Source organism: Microcaecilia unicolor, chromosome 3 (genome assembly GCF_901765095.1).
Source record: "Microcaecilia unicolor chromosome 3, aMicUni1.1, whole genome shotgun sequence".
NCBI classification, from domain to species: Eukaryota; Metazoa; Chordata; class Amphibia; order Gymnophiona; family Siphonopidae; genus Microcaecilia; species Microcaecilia unicolor.
This window is the reverse complement of record NC_044033.1, coordinates 257,456,758-257,475,926: the sequence shown is the minus strand read 5'-3', so window position 1 is coordinate 257,475,926 and position 19,169 is coordinate 257,456,758. Positions and strand designations below refer to the sequence as shown.

Genomic DNA, 19,169 nt, shown 5'->3' with positions numbered 1-19,169 from the left:
TTCAGTGTCTCCTTGTAGTCAGTTGTTGGAGCTTTGTGGCAGTGGAGGTTCAGTGTCTCCTTGTAGTCAGTTGTTGGAGCTGTGTGGCAGTGGAGGTTCAGTGTCTCCTTGTAGTCAGTTGTTGGAGCTGTGTGGCAGTGGAGGTTCAGTGTCTCCTGGTAGTCAGTTGTTAGAGCTGTGTGGCAGTGGAGGTTCAGTGTCTCCTCGTAGTCAGTTGTTAGAGCTGTGTGGCAGTGGAGGTTCAGTGTCTCCTCGTAGTCAGTTGTTGGAGCTTTGTGGCAGTGGAGGTTCAGTGTCTCCTTGTAGTCAGTTGTTGGAGCTGTGTGGCAGTGGAGGTTCAGTGTCTCCTTGTAGTCAGTTGTTAGAGCTTTGTGGCAGTGGAGGTTCAGTGTCTCCTCGTAGTCAGTTGTTGGAGCTGTGTGTCAGTGGAGGTTCAGTGTCTCCTTGTAGTCAGTTGTTGGAGCTGTGTGGCAGTGGAGGTTGTGTCTCCTTGTAGTCAGTTGTTGGAGCTGTGTGGCAGTGGAGGTTCAGTGTCTCCTTGTAGTCAGTTGTTGGAGCTGTGTGGCAGTGGAGGTTCAGTGTCTCCTTTTAGGCAGTTGTTGGAGCTGTGTGTCAGTGGAGTTTCAGTGTCTCCTTGTAGTCAGTTGTTAGAGCTGTGTGGCAGTGGAGGTTCAGTGTCTCCTTGTAGTCAGTTGTTGGAGCTGTGTGGCAGTGGAGGTTCAGTGTCTCCTTGTAGTCAGTTGTTGGAGCTGTGTGGCAGTGGAGGTTCAGTGTCTCCTTGTAGTCAGTTGTTAGAGCTGTGTGGCAGTGGAGGTTCAGTGTCTCCTTTTAGGCAGTTGTTAGAGAAGTTTGAAACGCAGGCTCATTTTTCAGTCGTGTGCCGGTCTCCCTCCCCCCTTCCCCCCTCCCCGCATACATGTTGTTGTTCCGCCCCTTCTGCTGACTCCTGCTGTTCAGTGAGCCAAAGGGGCGGGACAGCTATGTCTTTGCTTCATGCTGCAAAGCAGGACTTGTGTGTGTGTGTGCTGTGAGTGAATACACCTGTTTACCTTTTTCTGTTGGCCCCAGAACGTTTTTTGATACCCGCTTGGTTTCTGCTGTGGGTTTTTTTAGTTGCCTCGGCCACTTCGTCGTTCCTGCTGTGCCCTTGTACATGGTGGTTCTCTTCTCCATCCTCCCTCCCTCCCCCATTGATGTCCACGCCCCCTCCTTCCCTCCCTATTGGCTGCATTACATCCTCCTTCATTTTCCACGCCCCCTCCCCTCCCTATTGGCTGCATTATGTCCTCCGATTTCCACGCCCCCTCCTTCCCTCCCTATTGGCTGCATTACGTCCTCTTCCGTTTTCCACGCCCCTCCCCTCCCTATTGGCTGCATTACGTCCTCCTCCAATTTCCACGCCCCCTCCTTCCCTCCCTATTGGCTGCATTACGTTCGGTACAGGAGCTGCTGGTGGAGGCGGGGTTTGAAGTGTTGCTCCTTGAATGTTCGGTCTCTACTGCGCATTTGCGGGTGAGTACGGTCACTCGCAATTTATATGTTTGATTGTTGGAGCTGTGTGTCAGTGGAGGTTCAGTGTCTCCTTGTAGTCAGTTGTTGGAGCTGTGTGGCAGTGGAGGTTCAGTGTCTCCTTGTAGTCAGTTGTTAGAGCTGTGTGGCAGTGGAGGTTCAGTGTCTCCTTTTAGGCAGTTGTTGGAGCTGTGTGTCAATGGAGATTCAGTGTCTCCTTGTAGTCAGTTGTTAGAGCTGTGTGGCAGTGGAGGTTCAGTGTCTCCTTGTAGTCAGTTGTTGGAGCTGTGTGGAAGTGGAGGTTCAGTGTCTCCTTGTAGGCAGTTGTTGGAGCTGTGTGGCAGTGGAGGTTCAGTGTCTCCTGTGTGGCAGTGGAGGTTCAGTGTCTCCTTGTACTCAGTTGTTGGAGCTGTGTGGAAGTGGAGGTTCAGTGTCTCCTTGTAGTCAGTTGTTGGAGCTGTGTGGCAGTGGAGGTTCAGTGTCTCCTTGTACTCAGTTGTTGGAGCTGTGTGGCAGTGGAGGTTCAGTGTCTCCTTGTAGTCAGTTGTTGGAGCTTTGTGGCAGTGGAGGTTCAGTGTCTCCTTGTAGTCAGTTGTTGGAGCTTTGTGGCAGTGGAGGTTCAGTGTCTCCTTGTAGTCAGTTGTTGGAGCTGTGTGGCAGTGGAGGTTCAGTGTCTCCTCGTAGTCAGTTGTTAGAGCTGTGTGGCAGTGGAGGTTCAGTGTCTCCTCGTAGTCAGTTGTTGGAGCTTTGTGGCAGTGGAGGTTCAGTGTCTCCTTGTAGTCAGTTGTTGGAGCTGTGTGGCAGTGGAGGTTCAGTGTCTCCTCGTAGTCAGTTGTTGGAGCTGTGTGTCAGTGGAGGTTCAGTGTCTCCTTGTAGTCAGTTGTTGGAGCTGTGTGGCAGTGGAGGTTCAGTGTCTCCTTGTAGTCAGTTGTTGGAGCTGTGTGGCAGTGGAGGTTCAGTGTCTCCTTTTAGGCAGTTGTTAGAGCAGTTTGAAACGCAGGCTCATTTTTCAGTCGTGTGCCGGTCTCCCTCCCCCCTTCCCCCCTCCCCGCATACATGTTGTTGTTCCGCCCCTTCTGCTGACTCCTGCTGTTCAGTGAGCCAAAGGGGCGGGACAGCTATGTCTTTGCTTCATGCTGCAAAGCAGGACTTGTGTGTGTGTGTGCTGTGAGTGAATACACCTGTTTACCTTTTTCTGTTGGCCCCAGAACGTTTTTTGATCCCTGCTTGGTTTCTGCTGTGGGTTTTTTTAGTTGCCCTTGTACATGGTGGTTCTCTTCTCCATCCTCCCTCCCTCCCCCATTGATGTCCACGCCCCCTCCTTCCCTCCCTATTGGCTGCATTATATCCTCCTTCATTTTCCACGCCCCCTCCCCTCCCTATTGGCTGCATTATGTCCTCCTCCGATTTCCACGCCCCCTCCTTCCCTCCCTATTGGCTGCATTACGTCCTCTTCCGTTTTCCACGCCCCTCCCCTCCCTATTGGCTGCATTACGTCCTCCTCCAATTTCCACGCCCCCTCCTTCCCTCCCTATTGGCTGCATTACGTTCGGTACAGGAGCTGCTGGTGGAGGCGGGGTTTGAAGTGTTGCGCCTTGAATGTTCGGTCTCTACTGCACATTTGCGGGTGAGTACGGTCACTCGCAATTTATATGTTTGATTGTTGGAGCTGTGTGTCAGTGGAGGTTCAGTGTCTCCTTGTAGTTAGTTGTTGGAGCTGTGTGTCAGTGGAGGTTCAGTGTCTCCTTGTAGTCAGTTGTTGGAGCTGTGTGGCAGTGGAGGTTCAGTGTCTCCTTGTTGTTAGAGCTGTGTGGCAGTGGAGGTTCAGTGTCTCCTTTTAGGCAGTTGTTGGAGCTGTGTGTCAATGGAGATTCAGTGTCTCCTTGTAGTCAGTTGTTAGAGCTGTGTGGCAGTGGAGGTTCAGTGTCTCCTTGTAGTCAGTTGTTGGAGCTGTGTGGAAGTGGAGGTTCAGTGTCTCCTTGTAGGCAGTTGTTGGAGCTGTGTGGCAGTGGAGGTTCAGTGTCTCCTGTGTGGCAGTGGAGGTTCAGTGTCTCCTTGTACTCAGTTGTTGGAGCTGTGTGGAAGTGGAGGTTCAGTGTCTCCTTGTAGTCAGTTGTTGGAGCTGTGTGGCAGTGGAGGTTCAGTGTCTCCTTGTACTCAGTTGTTGGAGCTGTGTGGCAGTGGAGGTTCAGTGTCTCCTTGTAGTCAGTTGTTGGAGCTTTGTGGCAGTGGAGGTTCAGTGTCTCCTTGTAGTCAGTTGTTGGAGCTTTGTGGCAGTGGAGGTTCAGTGTCTCCTTGTAGTCAGTTGTTGGAGCTGTGTGGCAGTGGAGGTTCAGTGTCTCCTCGTAGTCAGTTGTTAGAGCTGTGTGGCAGTGGAGGTTCAGTGTCTCCTCGTAGTCAGTTGTTGGAGCTTTGTGGCAGTGGAGGTTCAGTGTCTCCTTGTAGTCAGTTGTTGGAGCTGTGTGGCAGTGGAGGTTCAGTGTCTCCTCGTAGTCAGTTGTTGGAGCTGTGTGTCAGTGGAGGTTCAGTGTCTCCTTGTAGTCAGTTGTTGGAGCTGTGTGGCAGTGGAGGTTCAGTGTCTCCTTGTAGTCAGTTGTTGGAGCTGTGTGGCAGTGGAGGTTCAGTGTCTCCTTTTAGGCAGTTGTTAGAGCAGTTTGAAACGCAGGCTCATTTTTCAGTCGTGTGCCGGTCTCCCTCCCCCCTTCCCCCCTCCCCGCATACATGTTGTTGTTCCGCCCCTTCTGCTGACTCCTGCTGTTCAGTGAGCCAAAGGGGCGGGACAGCTATGTCTTTGCTTCATGCTGCAAAGCAGGACTTGTGTGTGTGTGTGCTGTGAGTGAATACACCTGTTTACCTTTTTCTGTTGGCCCCAGAACGTTTTTGATCCCTGCTTGGTTTCTGCTGTGGGTTTTTTTAGTTGCCCTTGTACATGGTGGTTCTCTTCTCCATCCTCCCTCCCTCCCCCATTGATGTCCACGCCCCCTCCTTCCCTCCCTATTGGCTGCATTATATCCTCCTTCATTTTCCACGCCCCCTCCCCTCCCTATTGGCTGCATTATGTCCTCCTCCGATTTCCACGCCCCCTCCTTCCCTCCCTATTGGCTGCATTACGTCCTCTTCCGTTTTCCACGCCCCTCCCCTCCCTATTGGCTGCATTACGTCCTCCTCCAATTTCCACGCCCCCTCCTTCCCTCCCTATTGGCTGCATTACGTTCGGTACAGGAGCTGCTGGTGGAGGCGGGGTTTGAAGTGTTGCGCCTTGAATGTTCGGTCTCTACTGCACATTTGCGGGTGAGTACGGTCACTCGCAATTTATATGTTTGATTGTTGGAGCTGTGTGTCAGTGGAGGTTCAGTGTCTCCTTGTAGTTAGTTGTTGGAGCTGTGTGTCAGTGGAGGTTCAGTGTCTCCTTGTAGTCAGTTGTTAGAGCTGTGTGGCAGTGGAGGTTCAGTGTCTCCTTGTAGTCAGTTGTTAGAGCTGTGTGGCAGTGGAGGTTCAGTGTCTCCTTTTAGGCAGTTGTTGGAGCTGTGTGTCAGTGGAGTTTCAGTGTCTCCTTGTAGTCAGTTGTTAGAGCTGTGTGGCAGTGGAGGTTCAGTGTCTCCTTGTAGTCAGTTGTTGGAGCTGTGTGGCAGTGGAGGTTCAGTGTCTCCTTGTAGTCAGTTGTTGGAGCTGTGTGGCAGTGGAGGTTCAGTGTCTCCTTGTAGTCAGTTGTTAGAGCTGTGTGGCAGTGGAGGTTCAGTGTCTCCTTTTAGGCAGTTGTTGGAGCTGTGTGTCAGTGGAGTTTCAGTGTCTCCTTGTAGTCAGTTGTTAGAGCTGTGTGGCAGTGGAGGTTCAGTGTCTCCTTGTAGTCAGTTGTTGGAGCTGTGTGGCAGTGGAGGTTCAGTGTCTCCTTGTAGTCAGTTGTTGGAGCTGTGTGGCAGTGGAAGTTCAGTGTCTCCTTTTAGGCAGTTGTTAGAGCAGTTTGAAACGCAGGCTCATTTTTCAGTCGTGTGCCGGTCTCCCTCCCCCCTTCCCCCCTCCCCGCATACATGTTGTTGTTCCGCCCCTTCTGCTGACTCCTGCTGTTCAGTGAGCCAAAGGGGCGGGACAGCTATGTCTTTGCTTCATGCTGCAAAGCAGGACTTGTGTGTGTGTGTGCTGTGAGTGAATACACCTGTTTACCTTTTTCTGTTGGCCCCAGAACGTTTTTTGATCCCTGCTTGGTTTCTGCTGTGGGTTTTTTTAGTTGCCCTTGTACATGGTGGTTCTCTTCTCCATCCTCCCTCCCTCCCTCCCTCCCCCATTGATGTCCACGCCCCCTCCTTCCCTCCCTATTGGCTGCATTACATCCTCCTTCATTTTCCACGCCCCCTCCCCTCCCTATTGGCTGCATTATGTCCTCCTCCGATTTCCACGCCCCCTCCTTCCCTCCCTATTGGCTGCATTACGTCCTCTTCCGTTTTCCACGCCCCTCCCCTCCCTATTGGCTAGGCGTATCATGACACATATGTTGTATCACGTCATACCTTATATAATGAGTTTCTCTCTTCAGGCAGATTGGATGGACTGTACAGATCTGAATCTGCCATCATCTGCTATTTTAAGTAGTAGTAGTTTGAACCAGCCAAAGATATTCCAGGTATTGACATGGACATATGTGACTGCCAAACTTAGCCGGTGATGAGCTGAGAATCGGCAGATAGTCGATTATATTGTGCGATATAACTGGCTATCTGGTAGGCACTAACCAACGATATTCAACGGGAAACAGCTGGCTATCTCCCGCTGAATATCATTGGAGAGCTGGCTAAGTACCATTTAAGTACTACTACTTAACATTTCTAAAGCGCTACTAGGGTTATGCAGTACTGTACAATTTAACATAGAGGGAAGGTCCCTGCTCAAAGAGCTTACAATCTAAGAGACAAGTGAACGGTCAGTCCGATAGGGGCGGTCAAATTAAGTAGCCAGGTGCCGTTCCTGGCCGGTGAAATGGTTTTTAATATCAGCCAGACAGGGTCCAGTATTCAAAGGAGTTATGCGCATAAATCAGCCTCTTGAAATATTTACTAGAGCTGAGAAACATTTTACTCAAAATGTCACTAAACTCTTCAGTTTCGCAATATAAGACGTGGGTGGTAAGAGAGGCAGATTTAGGGCAAGGAGCTCATCAAGCTAGACAAATCAATGGTAGGTAAATTTATAAGCATAGGTGTCAATATTCAGTGATATTCCCGGATATTCAATTATTTCTTCCTGATGGGTTTACATTAAAAGCTGACAATATTTCTAACATACTTGGCATTTATCTGGATATATCTTTGTCCCCGAAGCTCCCTATTGATACAGTTATTAAAGTTACTTTCTATAAATTACATTGTTTCAGAAGAATTCATTCTCTCTTCAATCTTAGAGAAGGCAGGAATTTCTTCTAAATTAGACTACTGTAAGGCTAGTACGCCCCCTGGTGGTAATTTTGGAATTGGCACACACCCATACTGCTGGGACAAAGTACTTTTTATTTCCTACCGTGTGTGGTATTTCCGCTGTTAATCAACAGTTGGCGTGCGCCGACCAGTCACCGTGTGTGTAGCACGTAAGCCCTTACCACTAGATCAATGGGTAGCGTTAAGGGCTCAGGCTTTAAATAGATGCAAAAAAGCACTCCCCCCCCCCCCCTCCCCAGATGTGGTAAAAAGTGGCCTGATATATGCCAAAAACACGCGCCCACGCTACCACAGGCCACTTATCGCCTTGGCTTAGTAAAAGGACCCCTTAGTCACTAACCACTAATTTTCAGTGTCAATAATTGGTTAAGTGCCGCTGAAAATTAGTGGATATCCCTGAACCAGTCGGTGGCCGTTTCTGGCTGGTCAAATAGTTTTATTTATTTATTTGTTACATTTGTATCCCACAATTTCCCACCTATTTGTAGGCTCAATGTGTGCCTTTAAATATCGACCCCATAACTTTTAAGTTGCTAAATTAGGCCAAATTTTCATCTGGCAAGTTATGCTCCTAAGTTTGGCTGAAAACAGGGCAAAAATTTAAGAGGCTAATTTAGGGGCATAAATTTAGCAGCTCAGCAATTTTAAATATTAGGCCCTGTATATTTGACTTACGTTTCTTAGCGGAAAACTCTGCTCTACAATAAGCGAAAGAGCAACGAGCAGAAAGCAATGACTGTCGGTGTCTTTCAATTCTAGGTAACGAAAAGGGGAGAAGTGGTGGACATCCATAACCAGGTAACGCTAGTCACACTGGGAATCGCAGCCACCAGCCCCGTCCTGCCTCTCCCTAATATTATGCTGCTGGCACGACCTCTCTGTGACCCCTGCAACTACGACACGTCGCATCCAGACACGTTACAGCTCAGTAGGTAGGTTCTTCTCACAATTCACTCTCTCCAGGCACGTCTGCCCTGCCTCCTGCCAGTCCCAGGGCGCAGTCATTCCTCTGCAGCTGCAAAGTGGCACTGAAATGAAAGTAGCATAGATTGAAGGTGGGAGTAGATGGGCAGAGCGCACAGTTACATGTTTAAATGATAGAGTCCTCTAAAATGACCTCTGTGTTTTTTAGCAATCAAGCTGCAAGCATTTACACCAGGGTTGCTGTAAGCGATCAGGCCATAAACGCATGAGCCTGTTCGCCCTGCTAGGTGGGATCCCCTTTATACCAATAATATCCACAGAAAAGCAGAACTAGAATTTTAAATCAAACACAGAATTACCTGCAAAACTCCAGCAACAACAAGGTCTCAAAACGCTAGTCATCAAGGAAAGAAAAAGCCTCGGACTCCTCAAAAAGGATTAGAACAAAAGAACATAAGTATTGCCATACTGGGCCAGACCGAAGGCCCATCAAGCCCGGTATCCTGTTTCCAACAGTGACCAATCCAGGTCAGAAGTACCTGGCAAGATCCCAAAAGAATAAAATAGACTTTATGCTGCTTTTCACAGATATAAGCAGTGGATTTTCCCAAGTCCATCTTAATAATTTTTTTTTTGTTTTATTGAAAATTCTATTCTTAACTTTGTATTTCAAATTACTATGTAAGCCGCATTGAGCCTGCATTGTGTGGGAAAGCGCGGGGTACAAATGTAATAAATAATTTGTATTTTTTTTGTATTGGCTTATGGACTTAGGAAAGTATCCAAACCTTTTTTTAAACCCTAAGCTAACTGCTTTTACCACTCTCTCTGGCAATAAATTCCAGAGTTTAATTACTCGCTGAGTGAAGAAATGTTTTCTCCGATTTGTTTTAAATTTAGTAGCTTCATTGTGTACCTCCTAGGCCTAGTATTTTGGAAAGAGTAAACAAGCATTCTACTCCACTCATATAGACCTCTATTATATCTCCCCTCAGCCGTCTTTTCTCTAAGCTTTAGAACCCTAGCTGCTTTAGCCTTTCCTCACAGGGAAGTCGCCCCAACCCCTTTATCATTTTCGTCACCCTTCTCTGTACCTTTTCTAATCCCACTATATGTTTTTTTGAGATGCAGTGACCAAATTTGCCCACAATATTTGAGGTGCGGTTGCACCATGGAGCGATATAAAGACATTATAATATTCTCCTTTACATTTTCCATTCCTTTCCTAATAATTCCTAATATTCTATTTGCTTTCTTAGCTGCTGCAGAGGGTTTCAGTGTATCATCAACGATAACACCTAGATCCTTTTCCTGGGCAGTGACTCCTAATGTGGAATCCTGAATCAGATAGCTATAGTTTGAGTTCCTCTTTCCCACATGCATCACTTTGCACTTGATCACATTAAATGTCATCTGGAATTTAGACGCCCAGTCTCACAGTCTCTTAAGGTCCTCTTGTAATTTTTCCTCTTATGATTTAACAACTTTGAGTAACTTTGTCTCATCAGCAAATTTAATTAACTCACTAGTTATTCCCATCTCTATATTTATTTATAGATTTGTTAAAAAGCAGCGATCCCAGCACAGACCCCCCCCCCCCCCCCCCCCCCGGGAAACTATAAAAACGTGGTATACTGGGTCAGACCATTAGTCCATCTAGCCCAGTATCCTGCTTCCAACCTGTAGCCAATCCAGGTCACAAGTACCTGTCAGAAACCCATTTATTTATTTATGACCTTTACATCCCACATTATCCCAAACACATTTAGCGATGGGCTGCTCTGCGCATTCTCAGCTGGCTAACTGGCTTCCTCCATATCAGATGCAAATGAGCTGGGTTGCAAAAGCAACGGGCAGATCATTTGCATGCGATTCTCTTTGTGAATCCCTCTGTATTGCACAAAATATTTACCGATTTGGAAATACAGAGGGATTCTTAACAGGGACCTTTGTGCATCTGGGCATAAGAGAAACTAAAAGAGGGCATGAACTTTTCTATAACAGCTTTAACATAAAACATGCACCACCTGCTGGCCAAACTAGAGAAAGGCAACTTTACAGGTTTAAAACACTGATCTGCTATAATCAAACACTACAAAATACCAGAGTTAAACTTCTGTGCCATGCTAAAAGAGCAGGTCATGTTTCATTCCTACTTCAAAAATACCACTGGCTCCGTATAGAGCAACGAATTATCCATAAACTCACATTTACCTTTAAAGGTTTTCAACAGGGATCCCCAGATCAGGAGCGTATCTGAACTTCAACGGTAGGGGGGGGGCTAGAGCCGAGGTGAGGGGGCGCATTTTAGACTCCCCCCCCCCCCCCCCCGGTGCCGCTGACCCCCCCCTGAAGACGACGATGACACCACCACCCCCGCCAACACCTCCAACTACTTTAACCCCCCCCCCTCTCGCCAAAGACGACGACGACATCACCACCCGCCCGCCCACGACACCACCACCTGTCTCCAACTACTTTGACCCCCCCCCCCCCCCCCCCGCCATCACTCTGCCGTCGCGCCTCACCTCCCTTTGCTGGCGGGGGGCCCCAACCCCCGCCAGCCGGTCTCCTTCCTTTCTTCCTTCATTTGGGTTTGGTTTCTGACATCCTGCACGCACGTACAACGTGCAGGGCGTCAGAAACCAAACCCAAACGAAGGAAGGAAGGAAGGCGACTTAGGCTGGCGGGGGTTGGGGTCCCCCACCAACAAAAGGAGGTGAGGCATGACGGCGGGAGGAGGGGGAGGTTGGTTGTCGGTAGGGGGGTCCAGGGGCAAATCTACGGGGGGGGCCAGGCCCCTGTGGCCCCATACCAGATACGCCCCTGCCCCAGATTATCTATTCCTTATTCACCAGTTCGCCCCCCTCAACGATTACTGTTTAGTTCTACCAAATCCCAAACAAACTAGCTTAGAATCAATCAGACACTGTGCCTTCTATTTCGCAGCCCCAGCTTACTGGAATCCCCTTCCTCAGGAATTTTTTTTTAATTACATTTGTACCCCGCGCTTTCCCACTCATGGCAGGCTCAATGCAGCTTACATATTATGTACAGGTACGTACTTGTACCTGGGACAATGGAGGGTTAAGTGACTTGCCCAGAGTCACAAGGAGCTGCCTGTGCCTGCAGTGGGAATTGAACCCATTTCCCCAGGACCAAAGTCCACCACTCTAACCACTAGGCCACTCCTCCACTCCGTATTGAATTATCCTTTAAAAAGTTTAAATGCCTCAAAGGTTGGGCTGTTCCACCAGGCTTTCGACCTTCCAAATTATGTGATTATGATTACAGCTGTCGGTTTCGAACTCAACCCTTAGCTCTCTCCCTCCTTTTGTTCCCACCATCCCTGTATGGATATGTATTGGCCTCGCTTGTGTGAGTGTTGTTTACCATCTGAACATTGTAGTTCCTTTCTCCTATCTATCATATTTGTAACTAATTTTTAGAATTGTAAACCACCTAGGTCTACCTGTTAGTTCAGGCACTATATCAATTTATTATAAATTAATAAATGATGTTTTTTTTTATATTTATGAAAACTGAATTTGGTATGTGGAAGGTTTTTTTTGAGGCTGTGACCTGAATATTTTCCATATGTTTAATCATCATCAGTTTGGGGGGGGAGAGGGGCTAAGGCTTTTTCCTTCCATGATGAAAAGTGTCTAAAGACTTTGTTTCATGCCTGGAGTTTTGCAGGTAATTCTGTGAATGTGTAGAATAACAGCGTTCACACGCTGATGTGGGCACATTCAAGCAGATATATAGATACATCTCTGCCAAAATTTCACTTAAGGGTATTCTGAAAATATCCACGTAACTTTCATAGTGTCATTTGCAAGAGGGGCCAATGCAGGTAGTCGTGAGCAGGGGCTGGCGTATGTGCTCACATCTGACATTTAAGTGTGTTTACACCCTTTGAGGTCAGCCGCTATCGGCTCTTGAAGCAGATGCAGTCTTATACAATCGCCCTGCGAGTGTCTGAAGACAGGCTGCCTCTACAGCCTCACCTGAGTTACAGCGCCCGGCGCTGAAAATTGCCACCGATCAGGTAACTTAATTCCCTGACTTGGCTGTCCCTTTGTCCCACCCACCCACCTTTTAGTACGTGCTCGGTGAGCAGAATTTTTATTAAGAAGATCTAGACAGCTGCATCCTAAATTTAGGTGTTCAGATCTTTTTCCTATTGGGCTGATAATTTATGCATCAGCGCAGAAATTTAACCAGCCGGAATTGCAGATGGATTTCACTGTCTTTAGTCTTTTCTGGCCGAAATCGACCTCTCGCAACGTCCATGCTTGAAAATTAACTGGGTTGCTGTGGTTCTACAGTGCATTTGCCTGCTCTTAAAACCCGGCACGGAAATGTTTTCTGTGTACAGTTCACAATCCATTTCTCCTTCAGGCTCTTCCCCCTGAAGTTTGTGAAGATTACCATCAACAACATGGGGCAGCGGCAGCTGAAACTCAAACTGGCCAACGGCCGCACTTTCTACCTGCAGCTCTACGCCCCGCCTGAAAAAGTGGACGAACTCTTTGAGAGATGGGTGAAGCTCATTTATCTCCTGCGGCCACAGCCCCTAGAGAGCGGAGCGGAGTACAGCCACGAATCGAGACCCACGTCAGCCAGCACCATGGATCCTGTGAGTAACGCCAGCACATTCAGGGATTCTAGAAAAAGAGATTAAACAAAGTGACCAAAGGCAAGGAGTAGGATAGAAGCATGAGCTCAGACTTGGATCACTACACAAAACTATCACTACAAATGAATTAACATTAATTAGAGCAGCAGTTAGCAGATACAAAAACTGATTCATATATTAGCCTTTTTAGGGGGTCCTTTTATGGTAGAAGAGTCTTGCACTAGCAGCGGTGGCCATTTTTGCTGTGTACCAGGGCCCTCTTTTTACCCATCGGGGTGGCGGTAATCATCGCCCAGCAACCCTTTAGTTCTTTTCCTGCGGGACGATTTCTTGCAGACTTCATAGGACTTTGCACAAAGCCAATGATGCAGTATAATTTTGCAATATCTGATCCTTAAGTGTACTTATTAGGTTTTTGTGCAACACCTTTCAATTGTTACATTTGGTTGTTTCATTACATCTTGAGTCCAACCCGTCACTGGAAGCAGGGCCGGCCCCAACCACTACATACACTAGGCAGATGTGAGAATTGGAGGGGGGGGGGAGGCAGTGCAGCTCTGCCACAGGTGGAAGAGTCTTCCTCTTCTTCCCTTCTCACTGCTGAACCTGCCGCTGCCACCCCCACCCCCTTCCCTCCTCCTGGACTGGCCTGAAATTGAAGAACCATCATGCGGGCCGTGTAAATGTAAAGTAATCCAATATTTATAGATCACTTTCTCCCCTTAGAAGGGTCCAGAGCAATTTACAAGTAAGAATCATCATGAAAAACAAAAATAATTACCCTGTCCGTGTCTCCTCCCCCCCTTTCCAGGGACTCCTGCCTCCATCCTCATGGTTGGCATTTTCCTTCTATTCTTTCCTGGGACTCCTGTCTCCTTCCTCCTCATGGTTCATATCCTCCTGAGACTTCTTGCCGTCATCCTCCCCGTAGTTGGCATTTTCCTTCAGATCTTGTCTGGTACTCCTCTCCTTCTTCCTCCTCTTGGTTGACATCTTCCTTCTGTTTTTTTCCTGGGACTCCTCACCTTCTGTCTCCTCATGGTTGGCATTTTCCTTCTGTTCTTTCCTGGGACTCCTGCCTCCTTCATCCTCATGGTTGATATCCTCCTTCTGTTTTTACCTGAGACTTCTTGCCGTCATCTTCCCCATAGTTGGCATTTTTCTTCGGATCTTGTCTGGTACTCCTCTCCTTCTTCCTCCTCTTGGTTGACATCTTCCTTCTGTTTTTTTCCTGGGACTCCTCACCTTCTGTCTCCTCATGGTTGGCATTTCCTTCTGTTCTTTCCTGGGACTCCTGCCTCCTTTGTCCTCAAGGTTGATATCCTCCTGAGACTTTTTGCTGTCATCTTCCCCGTAGTTGGCATCTTCCTTCAGAACTTGTCTGGTACTCCTCTCCTTCTTCCTCCTCTTGGTTGACATCTTCCTTCTGTTTTTTTCCTGGGACTCCTTGTCTTCTGTCTCCTGGTTGGCATTTTTCTTCTGTTCTTTCCTGAGACTCCTGCCTCCTTTGTCTTCAAGGTTGATATCCTCCTGAGACTTTTTGCTGTCATTTTCCCCGTAGTTGGCATCTTCCTTCAGAACTTGTCTGGTACTCCTCTCCTTCTTCCTCCTCTTGGTTGACATCTTCCTTCTGTTTTTTCCTGGGACTCCTTGTCTTCTGTCTCCTGGTTGGCATTTTCCTTCTGTTCTTTCCTGAGACTCCTGCCTCCTTTGTCTTCAAGGTTGATATCCTCCTGAGACTTCTTGCTGTCATTTTCCCCGTAGTTGGCATTTTCCTTCAGATCTTGTTTGGCACTCCTCTCCTTCTTCCGCCTCTTGGTTGATATCTTCCTTCTGTTTTTTTCCTGGGACTCCTTGTCTTCTGTCTCCTGGTTGGCATTTTTCTTCTGTTCTTTCCTGAGACTCCTGCCTCCTTTGTCTTCAAGGTTGATATCCTCCTGAGACTTCTTGCTGTCATTTTCCCCGTAGTTGGCATTTTCCTTCAGATCTTGTTTGGCACTCCTCTCCTTCTTCCGCCTCTTGGTTGATATCTTCCTTCTGTTTTTTTCCTGGGACGCCTTGCTTTCTGTCTCCTCCTGGTTGACATTTTTCTTCTGTTCTTTCCTGGGTCTCCTGCCTCCTTTGTTCTCAAGGTTGATATCCTCCTTCTGTTTTTACCTGAGACTTCTTGCCGTCATCTTCCCCGTAGTTGGCATTTTCCTTCGGCTCTTGTCTGGTACTCCTCTTCTTACTCCTCTTGGTTGACATCTTCCTTCTGTTTTTTTCCTGGGACTCCTCACCTTCTGTCTCCTCATGGTTGGCATTTTCCTTCTGTTCTTTCCTGGGACTCCTGCCTCCTTCGTCCTCAAGGTTGATATCCTCCTCCTGTTTTTAACTGAGACTTCTTGCCGTATTCTTCCCCGTAGTTGGTATTTTCCTTCGGATCTTGTCTGATACTCCTCTACTTCTTCCTCTTGTCTGATACTCCTCTCCTTCTTCCTCCTCTTGGTTGACATCTTCCTTCTGTTTTTTTCCTGGGACTCCTCGCCTTCTGTCTCCGCCTGGTTGGCATTTTCCTTCTGTTCTTTCCAGGGACTCCTGCCTCCTTTGTCCTCAAGGTTGATATCCTCCTCCTGTTTTTACTTGAGACTTCCTGCCGTCATCTTCCTCGTAGTTGGCATTTTCCTTCGGATCTTGTCTGTTACTCCTCTCCTCCTTCCTCCTCTTGGTTAACATCTTCCTTCTGTTTTTTTTCTGGGTCTCCTCGCCTTCTGTCTCCTGGTTGGCATTTTCCTTCCAGTCTTTTCTGAGACTCCTTGCCACCTTCTTCCTTATGTAGGTGGTTTTTCTTCTGTTCTTTCTTCACTGGAGCTTCTCTCTTTTTTGGCATTGTCCTGTTGCTTCTTTTTCTGGTTTTATATCTTCTGTTCTTTCTGCCACTGTCATCCATGGCATACCTCTACATTTGCTGAAGGTACTGGCCTTATCAGATCTCAGACCCTGTCCTGAATGATGTAGCCTTGGGAGGGGGTTCTCATATGTAAGGGTAGAGGGGGCTTCTATGCAGATGAATATGACTGTTAGTCTTCCTGTCTCTCTACCCCAGATCATAGAGAGGATCAGACCAAAAGCTAAACATTTTATATAACTGAATCCATTTTCAGACAATTATTGTGTAGCATCAGCACCAAACCTGGGGGGTGGTGGGGAGAGAGGGGTCATAACTACCAATCACATCATTGTTGCTGGGATTTGTCTGGACTCAGTCCTACATTTCTCCCCCCCTTAGTTGGCAGAAAAAATCCCTGTGCTGGCACAACCAATGTCCGTCTCTAGTATGTTTACTCCCCCCTTTGAGCTAAGTGTTCCTGAAAGAAAACAAGCAAACAGCCTCTTTAATTTTCTTCATGACTAAAATGCATTCTTCGGGATCAAAATGGAGTCTGCTAACAGTGACCTTCTGTTTGCTACACACCTGAGGTAAAATCTACAGTTTACTTTCTGCCCCCCTCAAGTCCCAAAAGTGGGCATTACAACTCTTATATACACCTTGATATTCTAAGAATAGACCGTCTGGCCCTGGGGCTTTGTCCATGTTCCATCTTCCTAGATTCACACTGGCCTGTCCTCTAGCCCACTAATCAACACATCCTTTCCACCAATGAGTGGTCCTTCTCCAAACAGGTCTCCTTGTCTTCCTTAATCTCACAATCCCACTTTTTCTCTTCCTCCTTTCACTGATATATCTTACAGTTCCTGTCATCTCACTTTACCTCTTCAGATGGATTTTCTTCCACTCAGGCCTTCCTGAAAATCCTCACCTTTTTCAGCCTGATTTTACATCCTGCGCTGTGGTATTCTGTCCGACAATACCTATATGTTTCGAACTCTTCTTTCTTAGCTACTAATGCATAAGAATGAAGGAGAGGATGAGGGTTTCTGTTTAGAAGGTCAGTCTTTATTAACAGGAACAGAATATCTCACCTGGCAGAGTGAGGTAGAAACTGAGGATTTCTGACCACACTAGGAAGGGAGAAACCTATGACCCTGAGAAGGAACTGGGCCAGAAGAGCTGAAAGGAATTTCATCTCTCTCCCTTTACAGAGCAAAATGGGACAAAGCACAGAAAAGGAGGAGGAGGAGGAACCAGAAGAACCAATTATATTAAAGGAAGAGGAAGATTCGCCATACAAAAGCGAACAAGCCATAGAGGAGGAACCAGCCATAGAGGAGGAACCAACCATAGAGGAGGAACCAACCGTAGAGGAGGAACCAACCGTAGAGGAGGAACCAGCCGTAGAGGAGGAACCAGCCGTAGAGGAGGAGCAAGCCAAGTATGTCTGAAATAGTTGTGAGTACCTGATGATCAGAAAGAAATTACAAATTTATAGCAGGAGCCAGTGGCGTAGCTACGGGTGGGCCTGGGTGGGCACAGGCCCACCCAGTCTTGACTCAGGCCCACCCAGCTGCAGCACCACACTGGTCTCCCCCCTTCTCCTCTGCGTCATCCCAGCATCTGCACTCTGATCTCTGAACCCCTTCCCTCCCCGGTGTAGGTACAGGTGTCCTCTACGCATGCAAAGATTCGTTCTTGCAGCTTGCGCCGGCCCCGCAGGCTTCCATCTGCCACGTTCCACGAGACAGCAAACAAGCAAGGACATTAGCGAGGGCAGGACACGGCAGATGGAAGCCTGTGGGGCCGGCGCAAGCAGCGAGAATGAATCGCACGCGCAGAGGACGCCTATAGCAACATCGGGGAGGGACAGAGTTCAGAGACAGGAGCTCAGATGCCAGGACGCAGCAGAGGAGAGGGAGAAGTTGTGGGGTAGGTGAAAAAAAACCCTTATGTTCTTAAAAAATATCTTCGGGAAGATATTTGTGGTGTGTGGTTGGGGGAGAGGAGGGGGCACATGCGCATGGAAGGACCCATCCAATTTACCTCTGGGCCCACCCAAAATACTGAGTCTGGCTACGCCTCTGGCAGGAGCATAAGAAACAGAAGCAGATTGGCTGTACGTACTACAGGTGGTAGCAGAGAGTTTATACTGGGTGCAGAGAATGCATACTTATTAAGAAGGGTAGCAGGGATTGTTCACTACTAGGAGTAGTAGTTGCATTTGCTCAATAATCTTTAAGAGGCAGTAAGGGAGGATGTTCTGGAGTTTTCTGGCCTTTTCTTTTGGGTCTGTGTGTTTCTGTGAGTTTCCACTGACAGTTGCAAGACAGGAATTTCTGGCTGACCACAAACTGACAAGACCCCCATGGCCATGACATCCCACTCTGTCTTGTTACAATATAATTTACTGAGCAGAGGTGTGGCAAGGACCCCAATACACCTATCACAATCCTTAGGTGAACATGCAGGACAAGAGAGAGGTGGTTGGGAACTACAGTCCTAAAAAGGTACTAAGCAGACAAAGAGATTCTGAAATAGACTGGCTGACAAGAGAAGATTCATGTCCTTGCTCAGCAGGAATATTTCCCAGGAAATACACCTTTTTCTCTTTCTATTATTGAATTGGTGAGAATTATATTTTTGCAGCTGAGAACTTTGTATTCTTTCTTATTTTTCTCTCTTTTTCTTTTCTTTCATTCACCTTTATAACTTTTCTGCAAACTTACAGCTAATGATATTTCCTGTTATTGGTATCCTCTAAAAGCTCTTATTCTTCTTCCTCTTTCTGCAACATAAGATATAATTACTATTTCTTTTGCAATTGCCTAAGTTATCATTGTTCAGTTTTGTATGATTCCTAGTGCCCGCCAGTTATACAAGCTCCTGTTGTAGTAAGTAATAAAGATTCCTTTCTTTCTTCCTTGTTTTTTTTACTTCTAACGCACCCATAACAAGGACAAGGCCACAATGGAGAGACTAAATTAATTCTTTGCTTTGGTCTTTCCTGAGGAAGATGTGGAGGAGATACTCATACCAGGAATAGTACATAATAGTAATGAGTCAGAGGAACTGAAACAAATCTTTGTAAACCTAGAACATGTAATAGGGTAAATTGACAAACTAAAGAGTAGCAAATCCCCCGGACCAGATGGTATGCACCCCAGAGTATTGAGAGAACTATAAAATACAATTGCAGATCTATTATTAGTAATTTAAAACATATATTTAAATATATACATAGGCATGGATTAATGGGACAACCAACATGGATTTAGCCAAGGAAAGTTTTGCCTCACCAATCTGCTACATTTTTTTTGAAGGGGTAAATAGACATGGATAAAAGTGAGTCGGCTGAGGTTGTGTACCTGGTTTTCAGAAGACATTTGACAAAGTACCTCAAGAACGAATCTTGAGAAAATTAGAAAGGCATGGGATAGGGAGGCAGTGTCCATTTGTGGATTAACAACTGCTTAAAAGATAGAAAACAGGACAGGGTTAAATGGTCAGTATTCTCAATGGAGAAGGGTAGTTGAGGTTCCTTCAAGGCCACTGAGAGACACAGCCGGGCTCGGGGCAAACTAGACCTTATCACGCACGTGCCCCCCCCCCCCCCCCCCCCATCTTTCTGTTGCTGAGTCACTGCTGCGCTGCTCCCTCGCTCTGTCCTCTCCTGCTCCATTGCCCGTGTGCTGGGAGTCGAGAGTTGGACGATTGCATTAACGCAATATCAAATTAATGTAATCATCCGGGTCCTGGGCAGCATGCAAGAGGGGACAAACCCCAGAAGCAGGCA

At 47.3% G+C, this 19,169-nt stretch overlaps 1 protein-coding gene across 1 annotated transcript in view; it reads left to right on the top strand.

Moving 5' to 3' along the window:
- FAM71E1 (family with sequence similarity 71 member E1) overlaps window positions 1-19,169 on the top strand; it is a 56,167-nt gene that overhangs the window by 33,650 nt on the left and 3,348 nt on the right. Inside the window, exons 4-6 of the mRNA XM_030194973.1 lie at window positions 7,695-7,867; window positions 12,264-12,501; window positions 16,585-16,814. Of these exons, the coding sequence (XP_030050833.1) occupies window positions 7,695-7,867; window positions 12,264-12,501; window positions 16,585-16,814 (641 nt within the window). The remainder of the gene's footprint in view (window positions 1-7,694; window positions 7,868-12,263; window positions 12,502-16,584; window positions 16,815-19,169) is intronic.